The 19,915-nt window shown below is 48.4% G+C and overlaps 1 protein-coding gene across 2 annotated transcripts in view; it reads right to left on the bottom strand.

Moving 5' to 3' along the window:
• The window catches only part of LOC147097609 (adhesion G protein-coupled receptor E3-like), a 146,179-nt gene extending 126,615 nt beyond the window's left edge, over nucleotides 1-19,564 (bottom strand). Inside the window, exon 1 of one of the 2 annotated variants that reach the window (XM_085971580.1) lies at nucleotides 19,240-19,564. In XM_085971580.1, coding sequence (XP_085827706.1) covers nucleotides 19,240-19,339 — 100 coding nt within the window. In that variant the 5' untranslated portion in view covers nucleotides 19,340-19,564. The remainder of the gene's footprint in view (nucleotides 1-19,239) is intronic. The other variant, XM_085971581.1, reaches the window with a different exon arrangement.
• Nucleotides 19,565-19,915: the final 351 nt, after the last annotated feature.

Genomic DNA, 19,915 nt, shown 5'->3' with positions numbered 1-19,915 from the left:
TAGAGAGAGAGAGAGAGGAGGGGGCTCACTGTCTGTAGAGAGAGAGAGAGAGGAGGGGGCTCACTGTCTGTAGAGAGAGAGAGAGAGGAGGGGGCTCACTGTCTGTAGAGAGAGAGAGAGGAGGGGGCTCACTGTCTGTAGAGAGAGAGAGAGAGGAGGGGGCTCACTGTCTGTAGAGAGAGAGAGAGGAGGGGGCTCACTGTCTGTAGAGAGAGAGAGAGGAGGGGGCTCACTGTCTGTAGAGAGAGAGAGAGAGAGGAGGGGGCTCACTGTCTGTAGAGAGAGAGAGAGAGGAGGGGGCTCACTGTCTGTAGAGAGAGAGAGAGAGGAGGGGGCTCACTGTCTGTAGAGAGAGAGAGAGAGGAGGGGGCTCACTGTCTGTAGAGAGAGAGAGAGAGGAGGGGGCTCACTGTCTGTAGAGAGAGAGAGAGAGGAGGGGGCTCACGGTCTGTAGAGAGAGAGAGAGAGGAGGGGGCTCACAGTCCGTAGAGAGAGAGAGAGAGGAGGGGGCTCACTGCCTGTAGAGAGAGAGAGAGAGGAGGGGGCTCACTGTCTGTAGAGAGAGAGAGAGGAGGGGCTCACTGTCTGTAGAGAGAGAGAGAGGAGGGGGCTCACTGTCTGTAGAGAGAGAGAGAGAGGAGGGGGCTCACTGTCTGTAGAGAGAGAGAGAGAGGAGGGGGCTCACTGTCTGTAGAGAGAGAGAGAGAGGAGGGGGCTCACTGTCTGTAGAGAGAGAGAGAGAGGAGGGGGCTCACTGTCTGTAGAGAGAGAGAGAGGAGGGGGCTCACTGTCTGTAGAGAGAGAGAGAGAGGAGGGTGCTCACTGTCTGTAGAGAGAGAGAGAGAGGAGGGGGCTCACTGTCTGTAGAGAGAGAGAGAGAGCGGAGCGGGCTCACTGTCTGTAGAGAGAGAGAGAGAGGAGGGGGCTCACTGTCTGTAGAGAGAGAGAGAGGAGGGGGCTCACTGTCTGTAGAGAGAGAGAGAGAGGAGGGGGCTCACTGTCTGTAGAGAGAGAGAGAGAGAGAGGAGGGGGCTCACTGTCTGTAGAGAGAGAGAGAGAGGAGGGGGATCACTGTCTGTAGAGAGAGAGAGAGAGGAGGGGGCTCACTGTCTGTAGAGAGAGAGAGAGAGGAGGGGGCTCACTGTCTGTAGAGAGAGAGAGAGAGAGGAGGGGGCTCACTGTCTGTAGAGCGAGAGAGAGAGGAGGGGGCTCACTGTCTGTAGAGAGAGAGAGAGAGAGGAGGGGGCTCACTGTCTGTAGAGAGAGAGAGAGAGGAGGGGGCTCACTGTCTGTAGAGAGAGAGAGAGAGGAGGCTCACTGTCTGTAGAGAGAGAGAGAGAGGAGGGGGCTCACTGTCTGTAGAGAGAGAGAGAGAGGAGGGGGCTCACTGTCTGTAGAGAGAGAGAGAGGAGGGGGCTCACTGTCTGTAGAGAGAGAGAGGAGGCGGCTCACTGTCTGTAGAGAGAGAGAGGAGGGGGCTCACTGTCTGTAGAGAGAGAGAGAGAGAGGAGGGGGCTCACTGTCTGTAGAGAGAGAGAGAGAGGAGGCTCACTGTCTGTAGAGAGAGAGAGAGAGGAGGGGGCTCACTGTCTGTAGAGAGAGAGAGAGAGGAGGGGGCTCACTGTCTGTAGAGAGAGAGAGAGAGGAGGGGGCTCACTGTCTGTAGAGAGAGAGAGAGAGGAGGGGGCTCACTGTCTGTAGAGAGAGAGAGAGCGGAGGGGGCTCACTGTCTGTAGAGAGAGAGAGAGAGGAGGGGGCTCACTGCCTGTAGAGAGAGAGAGGAGGGGGCTCACTGTCTGTCGAGAGAGAGAGAGCGGAGGGGGCTCACTGTCTGTAGAGAGAGGGAGAGAGGAGGGGGCTCACTGTCTGTAGAGAGAGAGAGAGGAGGGGGCTCACTGTCTGTAGAGAGAGAGAGAGAGAGAGGAGGAGGCTCACTGTCTGTAGAGAGAGAGAGAGAGAGAGGAGGGGGCTCACTGTCTGTAATAAGAAGAATGAGGTTTCAAGAAAGCTTTGCCACCAGGGGTCCATCGTCCAGGACCCCCATTTTATAGCGAGAATCTCAGTATTGTGACTCTTCCTATCCTGGTATCTCAGTCTAGGAAGTGCGATGATTAAAGTAACTCTTCTATAAAGGCACCAAGTCCTGACATGAGACTTTAGGGAGATTCACTGTTACGTTGGCAGTATTATTTAAGGAAAAATATGAGTGTGAATTCGCTATTGACGGGCCCAAAACCACAACCATTCAGAAAGACGAACGTAGGCTGGAAATGCGGTGGCTTCATGTCGATTAGAAGGTTGAAAGTTGGAGCGGTCTGCTCCAATCCCATTTCCCTGCCCTATCCTGTATCCAGTTATATTCTTCCGTTGCAATATTTCCATTTAATTGATGTTTCAGCCTCTGTCTCAGTCGCCGCTCATGATGAACATGGCCTGCTCCGATAACCCTCCGTGTGAAAACATTTCTTCTAACTCCTCCCATCATTCTTCCGCTGGCCATCCTCAGTCTACGTCCACTTCTTACCGATTTACCCTTGAGCGGAAAACACCTCAATTTCCTTCAAACCTCACATCCCTGCTATCATCCTGCTGAATCTCCGCTTGTTCCTTTGCCATGGCTGATATTTCTCCTGTACTAGAGCGCCCAGGACAGCTGATTAACAACAGGCAGCATAAAATCCACACAGGACGTGTTTTGGTGCTTGTGGTGTCTTGAGTATTCTTGGCAAAGATCTTCTCTTAACAATCTTGACATGAAAAGAAATGGGCTTTCGTCAAACCTGTCTAGTTTCGACTTTTAATTTCTTGTGAATGTGTGGCTAAGATCCATAGATGAGAATCCGAAATTGTCATTTTAACTTGTTACTTACTGGGCTGCAATAAATCAATCAGGACACGCTCATTGTGGCAGCCCAATTCTCTGGAACCCAACATGGCAGGGGTCCAAGTTGCTGGCATCCATGTGTAGTAGCAATGTATTCTGCTGTAAACAACATTTTTTAGCAACCCACATCAACCATGTTTCATTAGCTCTTTCCAAAAAAAAAGAGCATCATCTTGAACATTGCTCCAGACTCCACAATAATCAGGGGAGGCAATGCTTGAGTTGGCCCAATTTTCGCATTGTCCCCGCTCTGAATGAGCTCTTGCGTTCAATGCCCTAAGTTGATTCTATCATCGTGCTGGACACCAGCTACTCCATGCTTTTGTTATCTCCAGCCTCGACTATTCCAATTGTCCTGGCCGGCCTCCTACCTTCCACTCTCTGAAAATTAGAGCTCATCCAAAACTCTGTTGCCCGTGTCCTAACGCGCACCAAGTCCTGTTCAACCATCTCCCCTGTGCTCACTGACCTACACTGGCTCCCGGTCCGGCAATGCCTCAAATTTAAAATTCTCATCCTTGTGTTCAGACCCCCTCCATGGCCCTCGCACCTCCCTATCTCTGTAACCTCCTCCAGCCCTCCAAGGTCTCTGCGCTCCTCCAATTCTGGACTATTGAACATCCCCAATTTCCTTCGCCCCACCATTGGTGGCCGTGCCTTCAGCTGCCTCGGCCCTAAATATCGGAACTCCCTCCCTAAGCCTCTCCACCTCTCGACCTCTCGCTCCTCCTTTAAGACATCCTTAAAAGCTACCTCTTTGACCAAGCTTTTGGTCACCTGTCCTAATATCTCCTCATGTGGCTCAGTGTCAAACTATGTTTGATAATCGCTCCTGTGAAGCGCCTTGTGATGTTTTACTACACAGAGTGTGGTGAGAATGTGGAACTCGCTCCCACAGGGGGTGGTTGAGGTGAATAGCATAGACGCATTTAAGGGGAGGCTGGACAAGCATCTGAGGGAGGAGGGAATAGAGGGTTACGCTGATAGATTTAGATGAGGAAAGACGGGAGGAGGCTCGAGTGGAGCATAAACACCGGTATGGACTGGTTGGGCCGAATGGCCTGTTTCTGTGCCGTATATCCTGTGTAAACAAAAATGAGCTGTAGAACGTCGAACTTAAAACGTTGTGTAGATCCAATTTGTGGCCCTTCTAAAGCCCAAGCTACCTGAACGCTCATCCTTCAGAAGCCCCAACACTGCGTGACTGGAATTCGAGTCAGTGGAGACTGTAGCAGATTTCCTGCCAGTTCAAGATGCTAAGCTCACTGTATCACTGACGCAATCTGCAAGTGTGGTGAGTCGGTAACACAAAGATGATGAACGCTTTCCACCGCAGTGCTTACTTCATAAAATGAGCTCCAATGTGGTGAGTGGTGTACTTGGTAACAAGTATCCTGCACTGTAATGACTGAGGCTGCAGCTGTCTGAGTGTCAATGTCGATCTGAGACTTTTCGCAATGACCTTTGCCTAAAACATAACCATGCATGAAAGCAAAAAGCTCCATCTGCCATAAAACCCTCATCCTTGTTTCCAAATCCCTCCATGGTCTCGCCCCACCTCCCTATCTCTCTAACCTCCTCCAGCCCCTCCAGCCCTCCGAGGTCTCTGCGCTCCTCCAATTCTGACCTCTATGCGCATCCCCCCGATTTTAATCGCTCCACCATTGGCGGCCGTGCCTTCAGTCGCCTGGGCCCCGAGCTCTGGAATTCCCTCCCTAAACCTCTCCGCCTCGCTACCTCTCCTCCTTTAAGACACTCCTTAAAATCTACCTATTTGACCAAGCTTTTGTTACCGGTCCCAATACCTCATGTGGCTCGGTGTCAAATTTTGTTTGATAATCGCTCCTGTGAAGCGCCTTGGGACGTTTTACTACGTTAAAGGTGCGATATAAATGCAAGTTGTTGTTGTTGTTGTAGGTCACAGGGCCATTAATACTGTCGTCTCTCTTGTCCTCTTTTTCCTGTCTTTTTCTTCTTTTTTCCTCTCTCCATTTCTTTCTCCCTCCCTTCTCTTCCCTTTCATCATCTGCCTGAGGCAGTGGGATTTGGGAGGGTTCCTGATGCTCGGCCACCTGGTTAGTGCTGTCTGTGTAAACAGGAAGCAAGGGAGCTGGCAACATTTGAATCATGTGGAATCGCACCACAATTGAAGCCCTCACAGTGCTCCAGAGGATCATTCCTTCCTAATGGAAACTCCTGACACTGCACACCACAATTAGAGTGAAGCAAATCTCCCTCCCTACACAGTAAAGTAACAACAACTTACATTTATACAGCGCCGTTAACGTAGCAAAATGTCCCAAGGTGCTTCAGAGAGACACCGAGCCACGTACGGAGATATTAAGACAGGTGAACACAAGCTTGGTCAAAGAGGTAGGTTTTAAGCAGCATCTTAAAGGAGGAGAGAGAGAGGTAGAGAGGATTTAGGGAGGGAATTCCAGAGCTTAGGGCCTCGGCAGCTGAAGGCACGGCCGCCAATGGTGGAGCAAAGGAAATCGGCTCAAGAGACCAGAATTGGAGGAGCGCAGAGATCTCGGAGGATAGGGCTGGAGAAGGTTACAGAGATAGGGAGGAGCGAGGCCATGGAATGGATCTGAAAACAAGGATGAGGATTTTAAATTCGAGGCGCTGCCGGACCGGAAGCCAATGTAGGTCAGCGAGCACAGGACTGATGGGTGAACGGGACTTGGTGCGAGTTAGGACACGGGCAGCCGAGTTTTGGCGGAATAGCAGCCATTATAGTGAAGCAAACCTCCCAACACAGTGGAATAACAGGCTGAACCCCAGCACTGGGGCATTGAACTATGAAACAATCTGCTTAGGTGGATCTTAAAGATCCCAAGGCACTATTCAAAGACATTCTCCTCGGGGTCCTGACCAATATTTACCCCTCAACTAATATCACTAAAATACAGATTACCTGGTCAATATCTCAATGCTGTTTATAGGAACTGGTTAAGAACATAAGAAGTAAGAGCAGGAGTAGGCCAGACGGCCCCTCGAGCCTGCTCCACCATTCAATAAGATCATGGCTGATCATCGACCTCAACTCCACTTTCCCGCCCGATCTCCATATCCCTTGATTCCCCTAGAGTCCAAAAATCCATCGATCTCAGCCTTGAATATACTCAATGACTGAGCATCCACACCCCTCTGGGGCAGAGAATTCCAAAGATTCACAACCCTCTGAGTGAAGAAATTCCTCCTCATCTCGGTCTTAAATGGCCAACCCCTTATCCTGAGACTATGCCCCCTAGTTCTAGACACTCCAGCCAGGGGAAACAACCTCTCAGCATCTACCCTGTCAATCACCTTCAGAATCTTGTATGTTTCAATGAGATCACCTCTCATTCTTCTAAACTCCAGAGAGTATCGGCCCATTCTACACAATCTCTCATCATAGGACAGCCCTCTCATCCCAGGAATCAATCTAGTGAACCTTCGTTGCACCGCCTCCAAGGCAAGTATATCCTTCCTTAGATAAGGAGACCAGAACTGTGCACAGTACTCCAGGTGTGGTCTCACCAAGGCCCTGTACAATTGTAGCAAGACTTCCTTACTCTTATACTCTAACCCCCTTGCAATAAAGGCCAACATGCCATTTGCCTTCCTTATTGCTTGCAGTACCTGCATGCTAGCTTTCTGTGTTTCTTGCATGAGGACACCCAAATCTCTCTGAACACCAACATTTGAAAGTTTCTCACCATTTAAAAAATATTCTGTTTTTCTATTCTTCCTACCAAAGTGAATAACCTCACATTTCCCTACATTATACTCCAGCTGCCGCCTTACTGCCCACTCACTCAGTCTATCGATATCCCTTTGCTGACTCTTTGGGCTGGATTTTCATTGAGGAGGCGGGTAGGAGGCGGGACTACAACGTTTGGGGTTGCAGTCCCGCCTCCATCGAGTTCTAGCCAACCCACGCGATTTAGACTTGATTGACGGCTCAACAGGCCAATTAAGGGCCAGCCGGCAACAGGTGACGTCACAGATTGAAATTTCATCTGTCAAGACCTTTTGACAGATGAAATATCAGCGTTTCACAGCTGTTTGAAGCTGTTAAACACTGACAATCTGTACTCCAGGTTCATTCCTTCCTCTCAGGATGATTTAGAGAACTCTCCAGAACTGAAAGTTGAATGCTGCAACTTTTGACAGCTCGCGGCCATTCTGCTTTCTGTGCCGGTGAGATGAGGGACTCCCGAGACCTGAAGGAAGGAAGGCTGTAAAGGTAAGTAAAGGTTAGTAGAACTTCTTTAAACACTTTACACAGACCAAACACACTTACCTCTGCACTCATGCACCCATCACTCACCTGAACACCGGACATCTCGACCCCTCCAAGCCCTTCATCCCGACGGTCTGCCTCGCTAACTTGGCGTGGTTTGGAGCCGTCGAGAATCCCACATTTCAACAATGAAAATAGGGGTTAGGCTAAAAACTGCCTGTAAACTACCTGTTAACAGGCATGGTGTGGAGATGCCGGAGTTGGACTGGGGTGGACAAATGTAAGAAATCACACAACACCAGGTTATAGTCCAACAGCTTTATTTGAAATCACAAGCTTTCGGAGTGCTGCTCCTTCTTCAGGTGAAGTGGAGAAATGCATAAAGACACAGCTTGATTTCAAATCAAGCTGTTGGACTATAACCTGGTGTTGTGTGATTTCTTACATTTGTTAACAGGCAGTTAATCGGCACTAATCCCCTTCCCACCTCGGGGAGGCAGGTCCCAGTGCGGGTCGGGTACCCGCCTCCTTTGAAACTGGCATGGAGGCGGGTTGGGGGCGGGATGGGGTTGGGACCCCCAATTTCGGGATTTTAAACCCCCACATGCCTCCAATCCCGACTCCACGGCCCAGTGAAAATCCAGCCCTTTGTGTTCTCCTCACAGCTTACTGTCCCACCTAGCTTTGTATCATCAGCAGACTTGAATACATTACACTTCATCTAGATCATTGCTATAGATTGTAAATAGCTGAGGCCCCAACACTGATCCTTGCGGCACCCCACTAGTTACAGCCTGCCAACCTGAAAAAGATCCGTTTATCCCTACTCTCTGTTTTCTGTGCAGTAACCAATCCTCTATCCATGCTACTATATTACCCCCAAACCCATGAGCCCTAATCTTGTGCTCAAATTGTCTGCCTCATTTCCCACATTACTACAGTGACTACCCTTTAAAGTACTTAATTGGCTGTGAAGTATTGTGGGACGTCCTGAGGTCGTGAAAGGCGATAGCTAAATGCAAGTCTTTCGTTTAAAAGCGGACAGATGTGGTACATGGTAAAGTTCAAGGGGCATCTCGAGATAGATCGTATTTCTGAGATCTCACCAGTATACTTTCCCAATTTTACAGAACTTCAGGTTTATAAAACAAGGGCCATTATCACGGGAGTGTCAGTTTGGCTCGGTTGCTAGCACTCTTGTTGACAAGCAAAACAAGTTCACATCCCCATTCCGTCTGGGTCAATACATAACCTCATGAGTTCTTCGCTGGTATGACTCAGTACCACGATCTCCATGTCAAATTTATGCAGTTCACCCTTGCACCCCGCCACACACCCTCCAATCTGCAAGGAATTCCAGTTTCACTGCCTATGAAACCAAGATCCTCAATTACTGAGAGTTCATCTTTGTAATTCCTGTAATCCACAATTTTCTTACACCGCAATTGCAATTACTCCACCCATTTTATCAAGTCTCTTGGAGAACATATATCGCCCTGCAGTTAGCAGGCTCCTGTCTGGCCTGTTCAATTCTCTGTTCAGTTTCTCTGGGTACAATGCTTAGATTACTAGAACTCAGACCGTCGGTACGAGGGGCTCACTGTGTACATTAAATTGGAGTGTGTGTCACACGTAGATCAGATCTCTGCAACCTTAACAATGATCTGTAGACTCATGACTAAGGTCAGAGCCTATGGAGTCAGGGGACAAGGAGCAGAATGGATAGCAAGCTGGCTGCAACACTGAAAGTAGGGGTTAAAGGTATTTACTCAGACTGGCGGAAGGTGGGAAGTGGTGTTCCACAGGGACCACTGCTATTCACCTTCTACATAAATGATTTGGACTAAGAACATAAGAACATAAGAAATAGGAGCAGGAGTCGGCCATTCGGCCCCTTGAGCCTGCTCCGCCATTCAATAAGATCATGGCTGAGCTTCCACCTCACCTCCACTGTCCTGCACTATCCCCATACCCCTTGATTCCCTTAATATCCAAACTCGGGAACCAGGAGAACAATTTCAAAATTTGTGGGTGACACCAAAGATATAGTTAATACTGAGGAAGAGTGTGATAAAATACAAGAAGACATTAATGAACCTGCAGAATTGCCACGTAGACAGCAAATGAATTTCAAAATAGATAAGTGTGACAATTTACAAGAATGATACCAGAACTGAGAGGATATACTGATCAGAAAAGATTGAACAGGCTGGGACTCCTTTCTCTAGAAAAGAGAAGGCTGATAGGTGGCCTGATAGAGGACTTTAAAATTTTGAAAGGGTTTGATCGGGTAGACGTAGAGAAGATGTTTCCCCTTGCGGGGTAGACCAAGAATAAGGGTCATAAATATAAGATAGTCCATCATAAATCCAATAAGGAATTCAGGAGAAACATTTTTACTCAGGGAATGGTTAGAATGTGGAACTCATTACCACATGGATTAGTTGAGGAAGAAATAGAAGGATATGCCAATAGAGTGAGATGAAATAGGGTGGGAGGAGGTTCGTGTGGAGCATAAACACCAGCATGGATCTGTTGGGCTGAATGGCCTGTTTCTGTGCTGCACCTTCTATGTAATTCGATGTAACCTTCGGAATTCTGGTAAACAAATCACTGAGTGACCAAAGGCTTACCATCAACTTTTACAACTGCTAGAATATTAGAAGATCCCGCAAGCAAATGTCAAGGTTCCCTTCCCCACCTGGGCATATCTGACAGAGATTCTCATTAACGAAGATATAATAATAATAATAATCAACTTTATTGTCATTGTTAGTGCACAAGTGCAGTACACTTGTAGTCTTGCGGCTCCCGAGAGTGTACATTTAGATTAAGACATTTAACATTCGACATTCATTTGGCTTGTAATACATAAACATAAACATAACCATAATAAAGTGCATTGGCACTTCCCTCACCTTCACATGGTCCATCTCTGACTCTTCCCTTCCCTTCCTCGACTTCTCCGTCTCCATCTCTGGGGATAGGTTATCGACCAATATTTACTACAAGCCCACTGACTCCCACAGCTACCTGGACTACACTTCCTCCCACCCCGCTTCCTGTAAGGACTCTATTCCATTCTCCCAGTTTCTCCGCCTCCGCCGTATCTGCTCCGACGATGCCACCTTCCACACCAGTGCTTCAGACATGTCTTCCTTTTTCCGCAACCGAGGATTCCCCTCTACCGTGGTTGACACTGCCCTCGACTGTGTCAGTTCTATCTCCCGCACCTCTGCCCTCACCCCTGCCCCTCCCTCCCGGAACCACGATAGGGTTCCCCTTGTCCTCACCTTTCACCCCACCAGCCTCCACATTCAACGGATCATCCTCCGGCATTTCCGCTACCTCCAAAGTGATCCCACCACCAAACGTATCTTCCCCTCCCCTCCCCTTTCAGCATTCCGCAGGGACCGCTCTCTCCGAGACACCCTAGTCCACTCCTCTATCACCCCAAACAGCCCTTCCCCTTCGCCTGGCACCTTCCCGTGCAAGCGGAGGAGATGTAACACCTGCCCCTATACCTCCCCCCTCCCCACTGTCCAGGGCCCCAAACACCCCTTCCAGGTGAAACAGCGATTTACTTGTACTTCTCGCAATCTAGTATACTGTATTCGCTGCTCACGATGCGGTCTCCTCTACATTGGGGAGACCAAACGCAGATTGGGTGACCGCTTTGCGGAACACCTCCGTTCAGTCCGTAAGGGTGACCCCGAGCTTCCGGTCGCCTGTCATTTCAATTCACCGCTCCATTCCCACTCGGACCTCACCGTCCTTGGCCTCTTGTACTGTTCCACGGAAGCTCAACGTAAACTCGAGGAACAGCACCTCATCTTCCGATTAGGCACTCTGCAGCCTTCCGGTCTCAATATCGAGTTCAACAATTTCAGATCATAACCTCGGCCCCTATTTCATTTTTACTTATATTTTTCCACTCCTTTCCTCCCCCCCCTTTCCTTTTGTTTCTCTCTCACACCTGGCAGCTATCTTTTGCCCTGCCAGTACACTTTACACCTAATCCCAGCCTATTACCATCTCGTCTAGCTTCTAATCTCTTTTACTTCTTTTGGTTCTTTTATTCTTTTGTCCGATCGCAGCCCTGCCTTCGATCCAGTTCCTTTTCTCTCCAGTTTTGAAGAAGGGTCAAACCCGAAACGTCAACTCAAATTTCTCTCCACGGATGTTGCCTGACCTGCTGAGTTTTTCCAGCATTTTCTGTTGTTATTGCAGGCTTTAGAGTTTATTTGTGGAGTTCAGTAGGATGACAGCCCTGGGAAAGAAGCTGTTCCTAAATCTGGTCGTTCGGGTGCGAATGCATCTGTTGCGTCTCCCAGATGGCAGGGGGGCGAACAAACTGTGGCTGGGGTGGGTAGGGTCTTTGATGATGGTCAGTGACCTCCGTAAACAGCGTTTCTGATAGATGTTCTCTATGGTCGGTAGCCGGGTGCCGGTAATGCGTTGGGCAGTTTTGACTACCCGCTGCAGGGCTTTCCGATCATAGGAGCTACAGCTGCCATACCATACTGTGATACAGTTCGTCAGGATGCTCTCTATTTAGACCACTGCTTTCCAGTGACCTTAATCCTGGAACAATAATATCCGAAACCCGCACTGACTCAGAGCTTTTTGAGCTTCACAAGATCAAAAGTTAACACTGGCTCCCCATTAGAAAAGTACGATCTTCCCATTAGATACGCACTGGCTTCACATTCAATAATGCTCAATGTGGGAAAGATGGCTCTGCCAAAAAAGCAACACTCTCTCATAGTTAAGGGTCAACTTATGTTAAGTGCTCAAGTCTTAGAGTGCAGCTTGAACTCACAGCCTTCCTGCTCACAGGCAACAACTGTGCCAAGCGGACACTTAATATGATGGCCCAGAAATTCCGATCGCAGGCCTCCCGCGGGCGGAGGGCTGCGATCTGGAAAAATCTGCGCTTGGACCGGAGGGCTCCCGGGAGGCGCAGAGTTCCGATCCTGGGCCTCTCCAAACTCCCGGTGCGCAGGGCCCACGTATCCCAGGGGCGCAGGTAGTTCGCAGCGTCCCTGGGATCACGTGAGCCATGGGGAGCCAATCAGAGAAGGGAATCTCCATTCATACATTTGACAGGAAGACCTGTCAAATATATGAATCGAGGTCATCCCCAAAACATAGTAAAATTTTAAATAAATTTTTTTTTTAAATCACATTTTTAAAATGACTTTAAATTACATAAATTAAGTATTTTAAACAAAAATGTTATTTTTTGAAAAAAAAAATTAAAGTTTTTAACGGGGCTAAAAATAAACATTTTTTAAAGTATTTTTAAATGATAAATCAGTGAATTTAAAAAAAAAAAACTTTTTTCAACTCTTAATCTGGTAAAAGCAGGCCTTACCTCTGCTTTTACCAGGCGCAAGAATTGTAAGGGTTTTCTGCAGGTTGAGGTTCTCCAAAAAGCGGAACTCTCCACCCCACAGAGGCCCTGCTCCAGGGCAGCCGGAGGATCTGTCAAGAGCTTTGTTGACAGATCGGAAATGCCGGTTTCCAGCGCATGTGCAGTGCATGCCTAAAACCAGCATTTCCGATGTCCCTACGGGTGAGTACACAGCGCACACACCCGTAGGGATCGGAATTTCTGCCTCCATATATCTTCGTACTCCTGTGTCAGCTGTGGCTTAGTTGGTAGCACACTGGCTTCTGAGTCTCGAAGGTTGTGGGTTCAAGTCCCACTCCAGAGACTTGAACGCATAAAGCTAGGCTGACACTCCAGTTTAGTGCTGAGAGAGTGCTGCACTGTCAGAGGTGCCGCCTCTCGGATGAGACGTTAAACCGAGGCTCTCAGGTGGACGTAAAAGATCCCATGGCACTATTTCAAAGAAGAACAGGGGAGTTATCCCTGGTGTCGTAGCCAATATTTATCCCTCAACCAACAAATACAGATTATCTGGTCATTATCACATTGCTGTTTGTGGCTGTTTGTGGGAGCTTGCTGTGCGCAAATTGGCTGCCATGTTACAACAGTGACTCCACTTCAAAAAGTACTTCATTGGCTGTAAAGTGCTTTGAGATGTCCGGTGGTTGTAAAAGGTGCTATATAAATGTAAAATAACAACAGAGAATGCTGGAAAAATTCAGCAGGTCAGGCAACATCCGTGGAGAGAAATTTGAGTTGACGTTTCGGGTTGAAACCCTTCTTCAAAACTGGAAAGAAAATAAAAAGATCGAAGGCAAAGCTGCGATCGAACAAAAGAAGAAAAGGAGACAATAAAGGGTATTAGAAGCCAGGTGAGATGGTAATGGGCCCGTGGAGACAAAAGGCAGCTGAGATTAGGTGTGAAGTGTACTGGCAGGATAAGGACAGCTGCCAGGTGAGAGAGAGAAACAAAAGGAAAGGAGGAGGGGGGGGAAAGGAGGGAGGGGGGGGAAAGGAGGGAGGGGGGGGAAAGGAGGGAGAAGGAGGGAGGGGGGACAGGAGGGAGGGAGGGGGGGGACAGGAGGGAGGGAGGGGGGGGGAAGGAGGGAGGGGAGGGGGGGAAAGGAGGGAGGAAGGAGGGAAGGAGGGAGGGGAAAGGAGGGCCCAAAACAAAGGGGTGGAAAAAATTTAAAGGAAAAAAGTAAGAGAGGTCGAGGTTATGATCTGAAATTATTGAACTCGATATTGAGTCCAGAAGGCTGCAAAGTGCCTAATGATTTCCTAATTTCTTAACTTGTGTCCTCTGGTATTTGAACTGTTTGGCAGGGGGAACAATTTAGATCCTGTAGCAATGGCGGCTCGTTGACACGAAAGTCCAAAAAAAGGACACGCTTGAACAGAGAAAGCGGTTGTCCATCACACACCCTACCAGCACAATGAAGTGCAATTGTATTGTCACAAATACAGGGCGGAGAATGGACTGGTGCAACTCCCTGTCCCAATGAGATTGAAATGACTCGGTCCACTTGGAACTCTCAAGGTTGCTCACTTATTGAGTTGCAGGCAGTTTGTGTGGCAAGCCTTATCTTCAACCGTCTCAAGAACAGAAACCCATTCAGGCCAGGCCAGGAGGTCCCAGGCTTTAATGCTCAATCATTGCCAAGTTACTTGATCTCAGCCAGTGCGATGCTTGGGCGCTGCAATTTTCTTCAGTGCCCTGGGTTAAGGGAAGGATGAAAAATATCAAAGAGGGTTCCTGCTCCCGATCATTATTCAGTGACGTCCTTTTGCCTGAATGTCCTTGACTTGGCTCTGCATTCCTCCTCATACTTCGCAAGGTTCCCACAGGAACCAGGGAATTACTTGTGTCCCTTCCCGACTCTCATCGTTGCAGGAAAACCTCCCGACTGCAAGCAGAGCAACGAGCCAGTGCAGTGAGGAAGGGTTGCAGCAGCAGTGACCGGAGTCAGGAGCTGAAGTGATCTGAGAGCGCTCCCGCCCAAGAAATGGTCCTGTTGAGCTCGGAAGTCACCTGATGTGGTATATTGATCGAGAGCTCCTCTTCTCCCACTCCTTGACCTCCAGCATGTTAGTTTACTCATAATCTGTGACTCCCCTCTCCCGACCTGAATGGGCACAAGCTGGCGGCCATCTTTGATATACAGTCAATTCTATAAATTAGAGGTTCCCAAACTTTGCTTATTGCAAAGATCTACTAGCTGCCCGTGCACAGCTACCAGCATGCAGGTTGTAGAAAGTATATACAGACCCTTAATTTTTAATATTTCTTGAAATACTTTGCCAGGCAAAAAGGTTTTTCGAAGTGAAATAAACTTGGTAAATGTAACAAGCAGTCTTTCATTGATAAGGCAGGAAACATGGTTGTGACTGCAGGGGGTAGTCAGAGACAACAGAGATAAACAAACCCCCTTAGATTTAGTGGACATGGTGGGCTGGATTTTGATTCTGGAGGCGTGTAGGAGGCGGGACTACAACTTTCGGGGTTGTCGTCCCGCCTCCATCGAGTTGTGGCCAACCCACGCAATTTTCACTTGATTGACCTTGTTGAGCCCGCCCAGCGGGCTCAGCAGGCCAATTAAGGGCCACCCGGCAACAGGTGACGTCACAGATTGACATTTCATCTGTCAAGAGCTTTTGACAGATGAAATATCAGCGTTTCACAGCTCTTTGAAGCTGTCAAACACTGACAACCTGTACTCCAAGTTAATTCCTTCCTCTCACTCCTCCAATACCCCAGCTCACTCCTCCAATACCCCAGCTCACTCCTTCAATACTCCAGCTCACTCCTCCAATACCCCAGCTCACTCCCAATACCCCAGCTCACTCCCAATACCCCAACTCACTCCTCCAATACCCCAGCTCACTCCTCCAATACCCCAGAGCACTCCCAATACCCCAGCTCACTCCTCCAATACCCCAACTCACTCCCAATACCCCAGCTCACTCCTCCAATACCCCAGCTCACTCCCAATACCCCAGCTCATTCCTACAATACCCCAGCTCACTCCTCCAATACTCCAGCTCACTCCCAATACCCCAGCTCACTCCTCCAATACCCCAGCTCACTCCCAATACCCCAGCTTACTTCCAATGCCCCAGCTCACTCCTCCAATACTCCAGTTCACTCCCAATACCCCAGCTCACTCCCAATACCCCAGCTCACTCCTCCAATACCCCAGCTCACTCCTCCAATACCCCAGCTCGCTCCCAATACCCCAGGTCACTCCTGCAATACCCCAGCTCACTCCTCCAATACCCCAGCTCACTCCCAATACCCCAACTCACTCCTCTCAATCAACATCATTAAAACAGATTATCTGGTTATTATTACATTGCTGCTTGCTGGGCACAAATTGTTTCCTACGTTACTGACATGAATCTTGTCATTCATGTGGAAATGACTTATGAAATGATACTGGGCGGCCTGCTGGTGGCGCTGTCCAGGGAGAGTATAAATACTCGGGCACGGGCCCAGCTTGCTCAGGACATTTTTAACAGGAACTAGTGAAGGACACAACTCGATCTCCATGTTGTAAAACAGTTGATTAAAGCCTTGTTTAATACTCTGACCAAGTGCCTAGTAGTTTTCTTACGTCAATTACAACAGTGACTACACTTCTTAAAATACTTCATCGGCTGTAAAGTACTTTGGGAGGTCTGGTGGTTGTGAAAGGCACTATATAAACGCAAGTCTTTCTTTCTTTTCGCTCGTTGCCCATTGACTTCAGTTGGAAGGGACATCAGGAGAGATGTATAACGGGGTTTGGGGCTGACTCAATAGTGCTTGTTGAACACTGTCGCCCAAAGGCACAATTACCTCCAATAAATCAAGCATGAGTTTAAATCAAAGCTGAAAGTTGCCCCTTTACGTTGCCTTCTGAAGTGTCTTTCTGGTCCCCGTCTAGCAAGAAACTCAATCAGCCTTGAGGCTGTCGGTTACAGCTCTGGCCAGCGAGGGGCGCCTGAATCCAACAAAGGCTTGACAGACCAACAGTGCAATCTGATAGGAACCAAAGCGAGATGGAAATCTGATTGTTATTATTCAAACAACTTTTTTTTCTCTTCCTTTCCCACTCCCCACCCCACCCCCCCTCCCCAGCTATCTCCCCTCACCTCCTGAAGGAGCTAACTCAGGCTGCGGTGAGATTCCCTTTGCCAAAGTAGAACCCAGACGTCAATCGCTGAACTGCGGAGGGCATCAGAATTGAACCTTATTGTGCCCTCACCTCGTGTCCAGTCATGAGCACCTTCTGCATCATTACTGGAGCAGAAGTTCTGTCTGATAGCGCCTTCGCTAGCCCTGGGGTGGGGGGGCTCCAAGACCAAATGCAATGATCCAACTATAATATAAGATAGTCACTAATAAATCAATAATCAATTCAGGGGGAACTTCTTTACCCAGAGAGTGGTGAGAATGGGGAACTCGCTGCCACAGGGAGTGGTTGAGGTGAATAGCAGAGATACATTTAAGGGGGAGCTAGATGAGGGAGAAAGGAATAGAAGGCTATGTCGGTAGAGTGAGATGAAGAAGGGTGGGAGGAGGCTCGTGTGGAGCATAATCACTGGCATGGACCAATTGAGCTGAATGTCCTGTTCCTGTACTGTATAGTCTATGTAACTGCTGCCCCAACAGCTAACCCAGAACTGGCTGCAGATTGAATTTGGGACTTTCTACTGGTTTAGTCCGCAGTGTGCTGATGCAATGAACCAGCCGACAGCTCACAACTTCCTTAAGGTATTTATACTGGTTCTCTTCATTTTGCCTAGGGACACTGGAGGACACTGGTGCTTTTGCACAACACTCGAAGCAGTCCCTTATGGGAACTTCCCCCTCCCCACCCCTCGTCCCCCCCTGTCGTCATTTTATTAACAACTGCCATCTCTGTGAAGTACTGAAATCGTTACCCAGCTCCCAATCGGGCCATCTGCGTCAAGCCACGGTCGTGTCAACATCGGCCGCCCAATTCCACTCGTGCGTTTGTGGCCACGAGAGGTCCACGCGTGCCCGCAAGCCTCAGCAAGAGGCCAAGGATCAAACCTGGGATCTTCCTGGTCTTTTGTGGCTCAGTACCGCAGTGGCCAGTCCTCACTAATCTCTCACGCGTATTCCAATGAACACATCACTAGCAATCCAGAATAAATCTGTCCATACAACAACGCCATGCCAATACTGTAAGAATTACTCGGTCAAATCAGCACCTGATCATTCTCTGACTTAGAATGGAGTGGAGGGAGTGCAGCGAAGATTCACCAGACTGATACCTGGGATGGCAGGAATGACGTATGAGGAGAGATTGGGTCGATTGGGCTTATACTCGCTGGAGTTTAGAAGAATGAGAGGGGATCTCATTGAAACTTATAAAATTCTAACAGGACTAGACAGACTAGATGCAGGAAGGATGTTCCCGATGGCGGGGGAGTCCAGAACCAGGAGTCACAGTCTACGGATAAGGGGTAAGCCATTTAGGACAGAGATGAGGAGGAATTTCTTCACCCAGAGAGTGGTGAACCTGTGGAATTCTCTACCACAGAAGGCAGTTGAGGCCAATTCATTAAATATATTCAAGAAGGAGTGAGATATATTTCTTAAGGCTAAAGGGATCAAGGGATATGGGGAGAAGGCAGGGACAGGGTACTGAACTTGGATGATCAGCCATGATCGCATTGAATGGCGGAGCAGGCTCGAGGGGCCGAATGGCCGACTCCTGCTCCTATCTTCTATGTTTCTATGAGTGTATGCAGTCTGCGCCTCTCAATGTAAAGATGCTTAACTCAAATTATTTTGATAATTCTGTTTTTCTCAGCACTAAATTGTCACTTTTCAATGTTATTTATGTTTCTCAATTCAAATTACTGTTGAATTCATTTTTAAACATGAAAAATTACTGAATTATCAGAAGTATAATAATTGTATTAATACTTAGAAAAGTACAGCTTAGCCTGGTATTAAAAGTCCCAAATCCGACGCAACTCCGACACAGTTTATCGGTTACAACACAGCGCATTGGTAACACGCCACGGACTGCTCTTCCATCTATCGGTGGGCACATTCAAATATAATAAGCTGTGGCAACGCAGTTATCACGTAATCTTACAGCACAGAAGGAGGCCATTCGGCCCATCGTGCCTGTGCCGGCTCTTTGAAAGAGCTCTCCAATTAGTCCCACTCCCCCTTGCTCTTTCCCCAATAGCCCTGCAAATCTTTCCTTTTCAAGTATTTACCCAATTCCCTTTTGGAAAGTTACCATTGAATCTGCTTCTACCGCCCTTTCAGGAAGAACATTCCAGATCACAACAACTGGCTGTGCAAAAAACAAAACGTCTCCTCATCTCCCCTCTGGTTCAGTATCTTCAATCTGTGCCCTCTGGTTACTGACCCTCCTGCCAGTGGAAACAGTTTCTCTCTGTCTGCTCTCTCGAAACCCCCATTCATAATTTTGACCATTAGCTCCCGCTGGTCTGATTGAGCAGTCGTCACAGAGGCCGGGGTAACAGAACACCGACACAAGAGAAAAAAGCAACGGGTGAGAAAGGGGAGCGGGGAAAGAATTAAATCAGAAAACGGCAGTGGAACACGCCTTGTTAAAAATGAGAATCACAGCTATTCAGGGGGGGGACATTGTATAACTCGGATGGTACTCATCTGGGGCATTACAGTTACAGTAAATCTCATCATGAGTCAAAGGAGCTCCACCACAGTGTACTTACCCAGTAAGTGTCTCCAGAGTGCCATGTTCCTCACAGTGCGGACAGCGTTAAAATGCAAAGGCTCGGAACTTGTGCCGGGTGAGAATGCTTCAAGCCACATCCTCTGATTATAACCACGTCAAAGCCAGGAAGCTGCTTCAAGGCAAGGTCGGAGCTGGAAGGATTATTACTTTGCTTTTTTTTTTTAAATCTCCCTTTGACTCATACCGTGGATTGCGACTGAACCATAAATAAATAATGGCATCCAATTGGGGATATTCTCCACGGGGGAGGGAAGCGACCAGCTTGTAAGATTTGATGAGAAAAAACAAAACCGGTTTGGTCCATCGACGTGTCGGGTTTGTTAAATGCCCCGACCGCCCACTCCAAACGCCAGGATTCGTTCGAGGGGAGCAACAATTGACCTCCCAGCGGGTAATTGTGTTGATATTCTTCTGAGGCATGCCGATTGGATTTATTCCACTTTTTAAACAACTTTGCACTCACCAGCTCCCTGCTAGCTGACAAAACTCCGCTCTGGAGACTGACTCAGTTCACTAGCCCGGTTGCCTACAGATGGCACTTGACACTATGAAGGGGGCATTTTTAACCGGTGCTGTCTGTCAGAAAACAGACGGGATTGGGTGCAAGGCTGGGTTTACACCCCGCCTGATTTTACTCTCCAGCAGAGGCGGGC

Source organism: Somniosus microcephalus, chromosome 31, assembly GCF_052327205.1.
Source record: "Somniosus microcephalus isolate GS21.2 chromosome 31, FLI_Smic_1.0, whole genome shotgun sequence".
Classification (NCBI taxonomy): Eukaryota; Metazoa; Chordata; class Chondrichthyes; order Squaliformes; family Somniosidae; genus Somniosus; species Somniosus microcephalus.
Note: the sequence above shows the minus strand (reverse complement) of the source record. Positions and strands in the feature narration are given on the sequence as shown.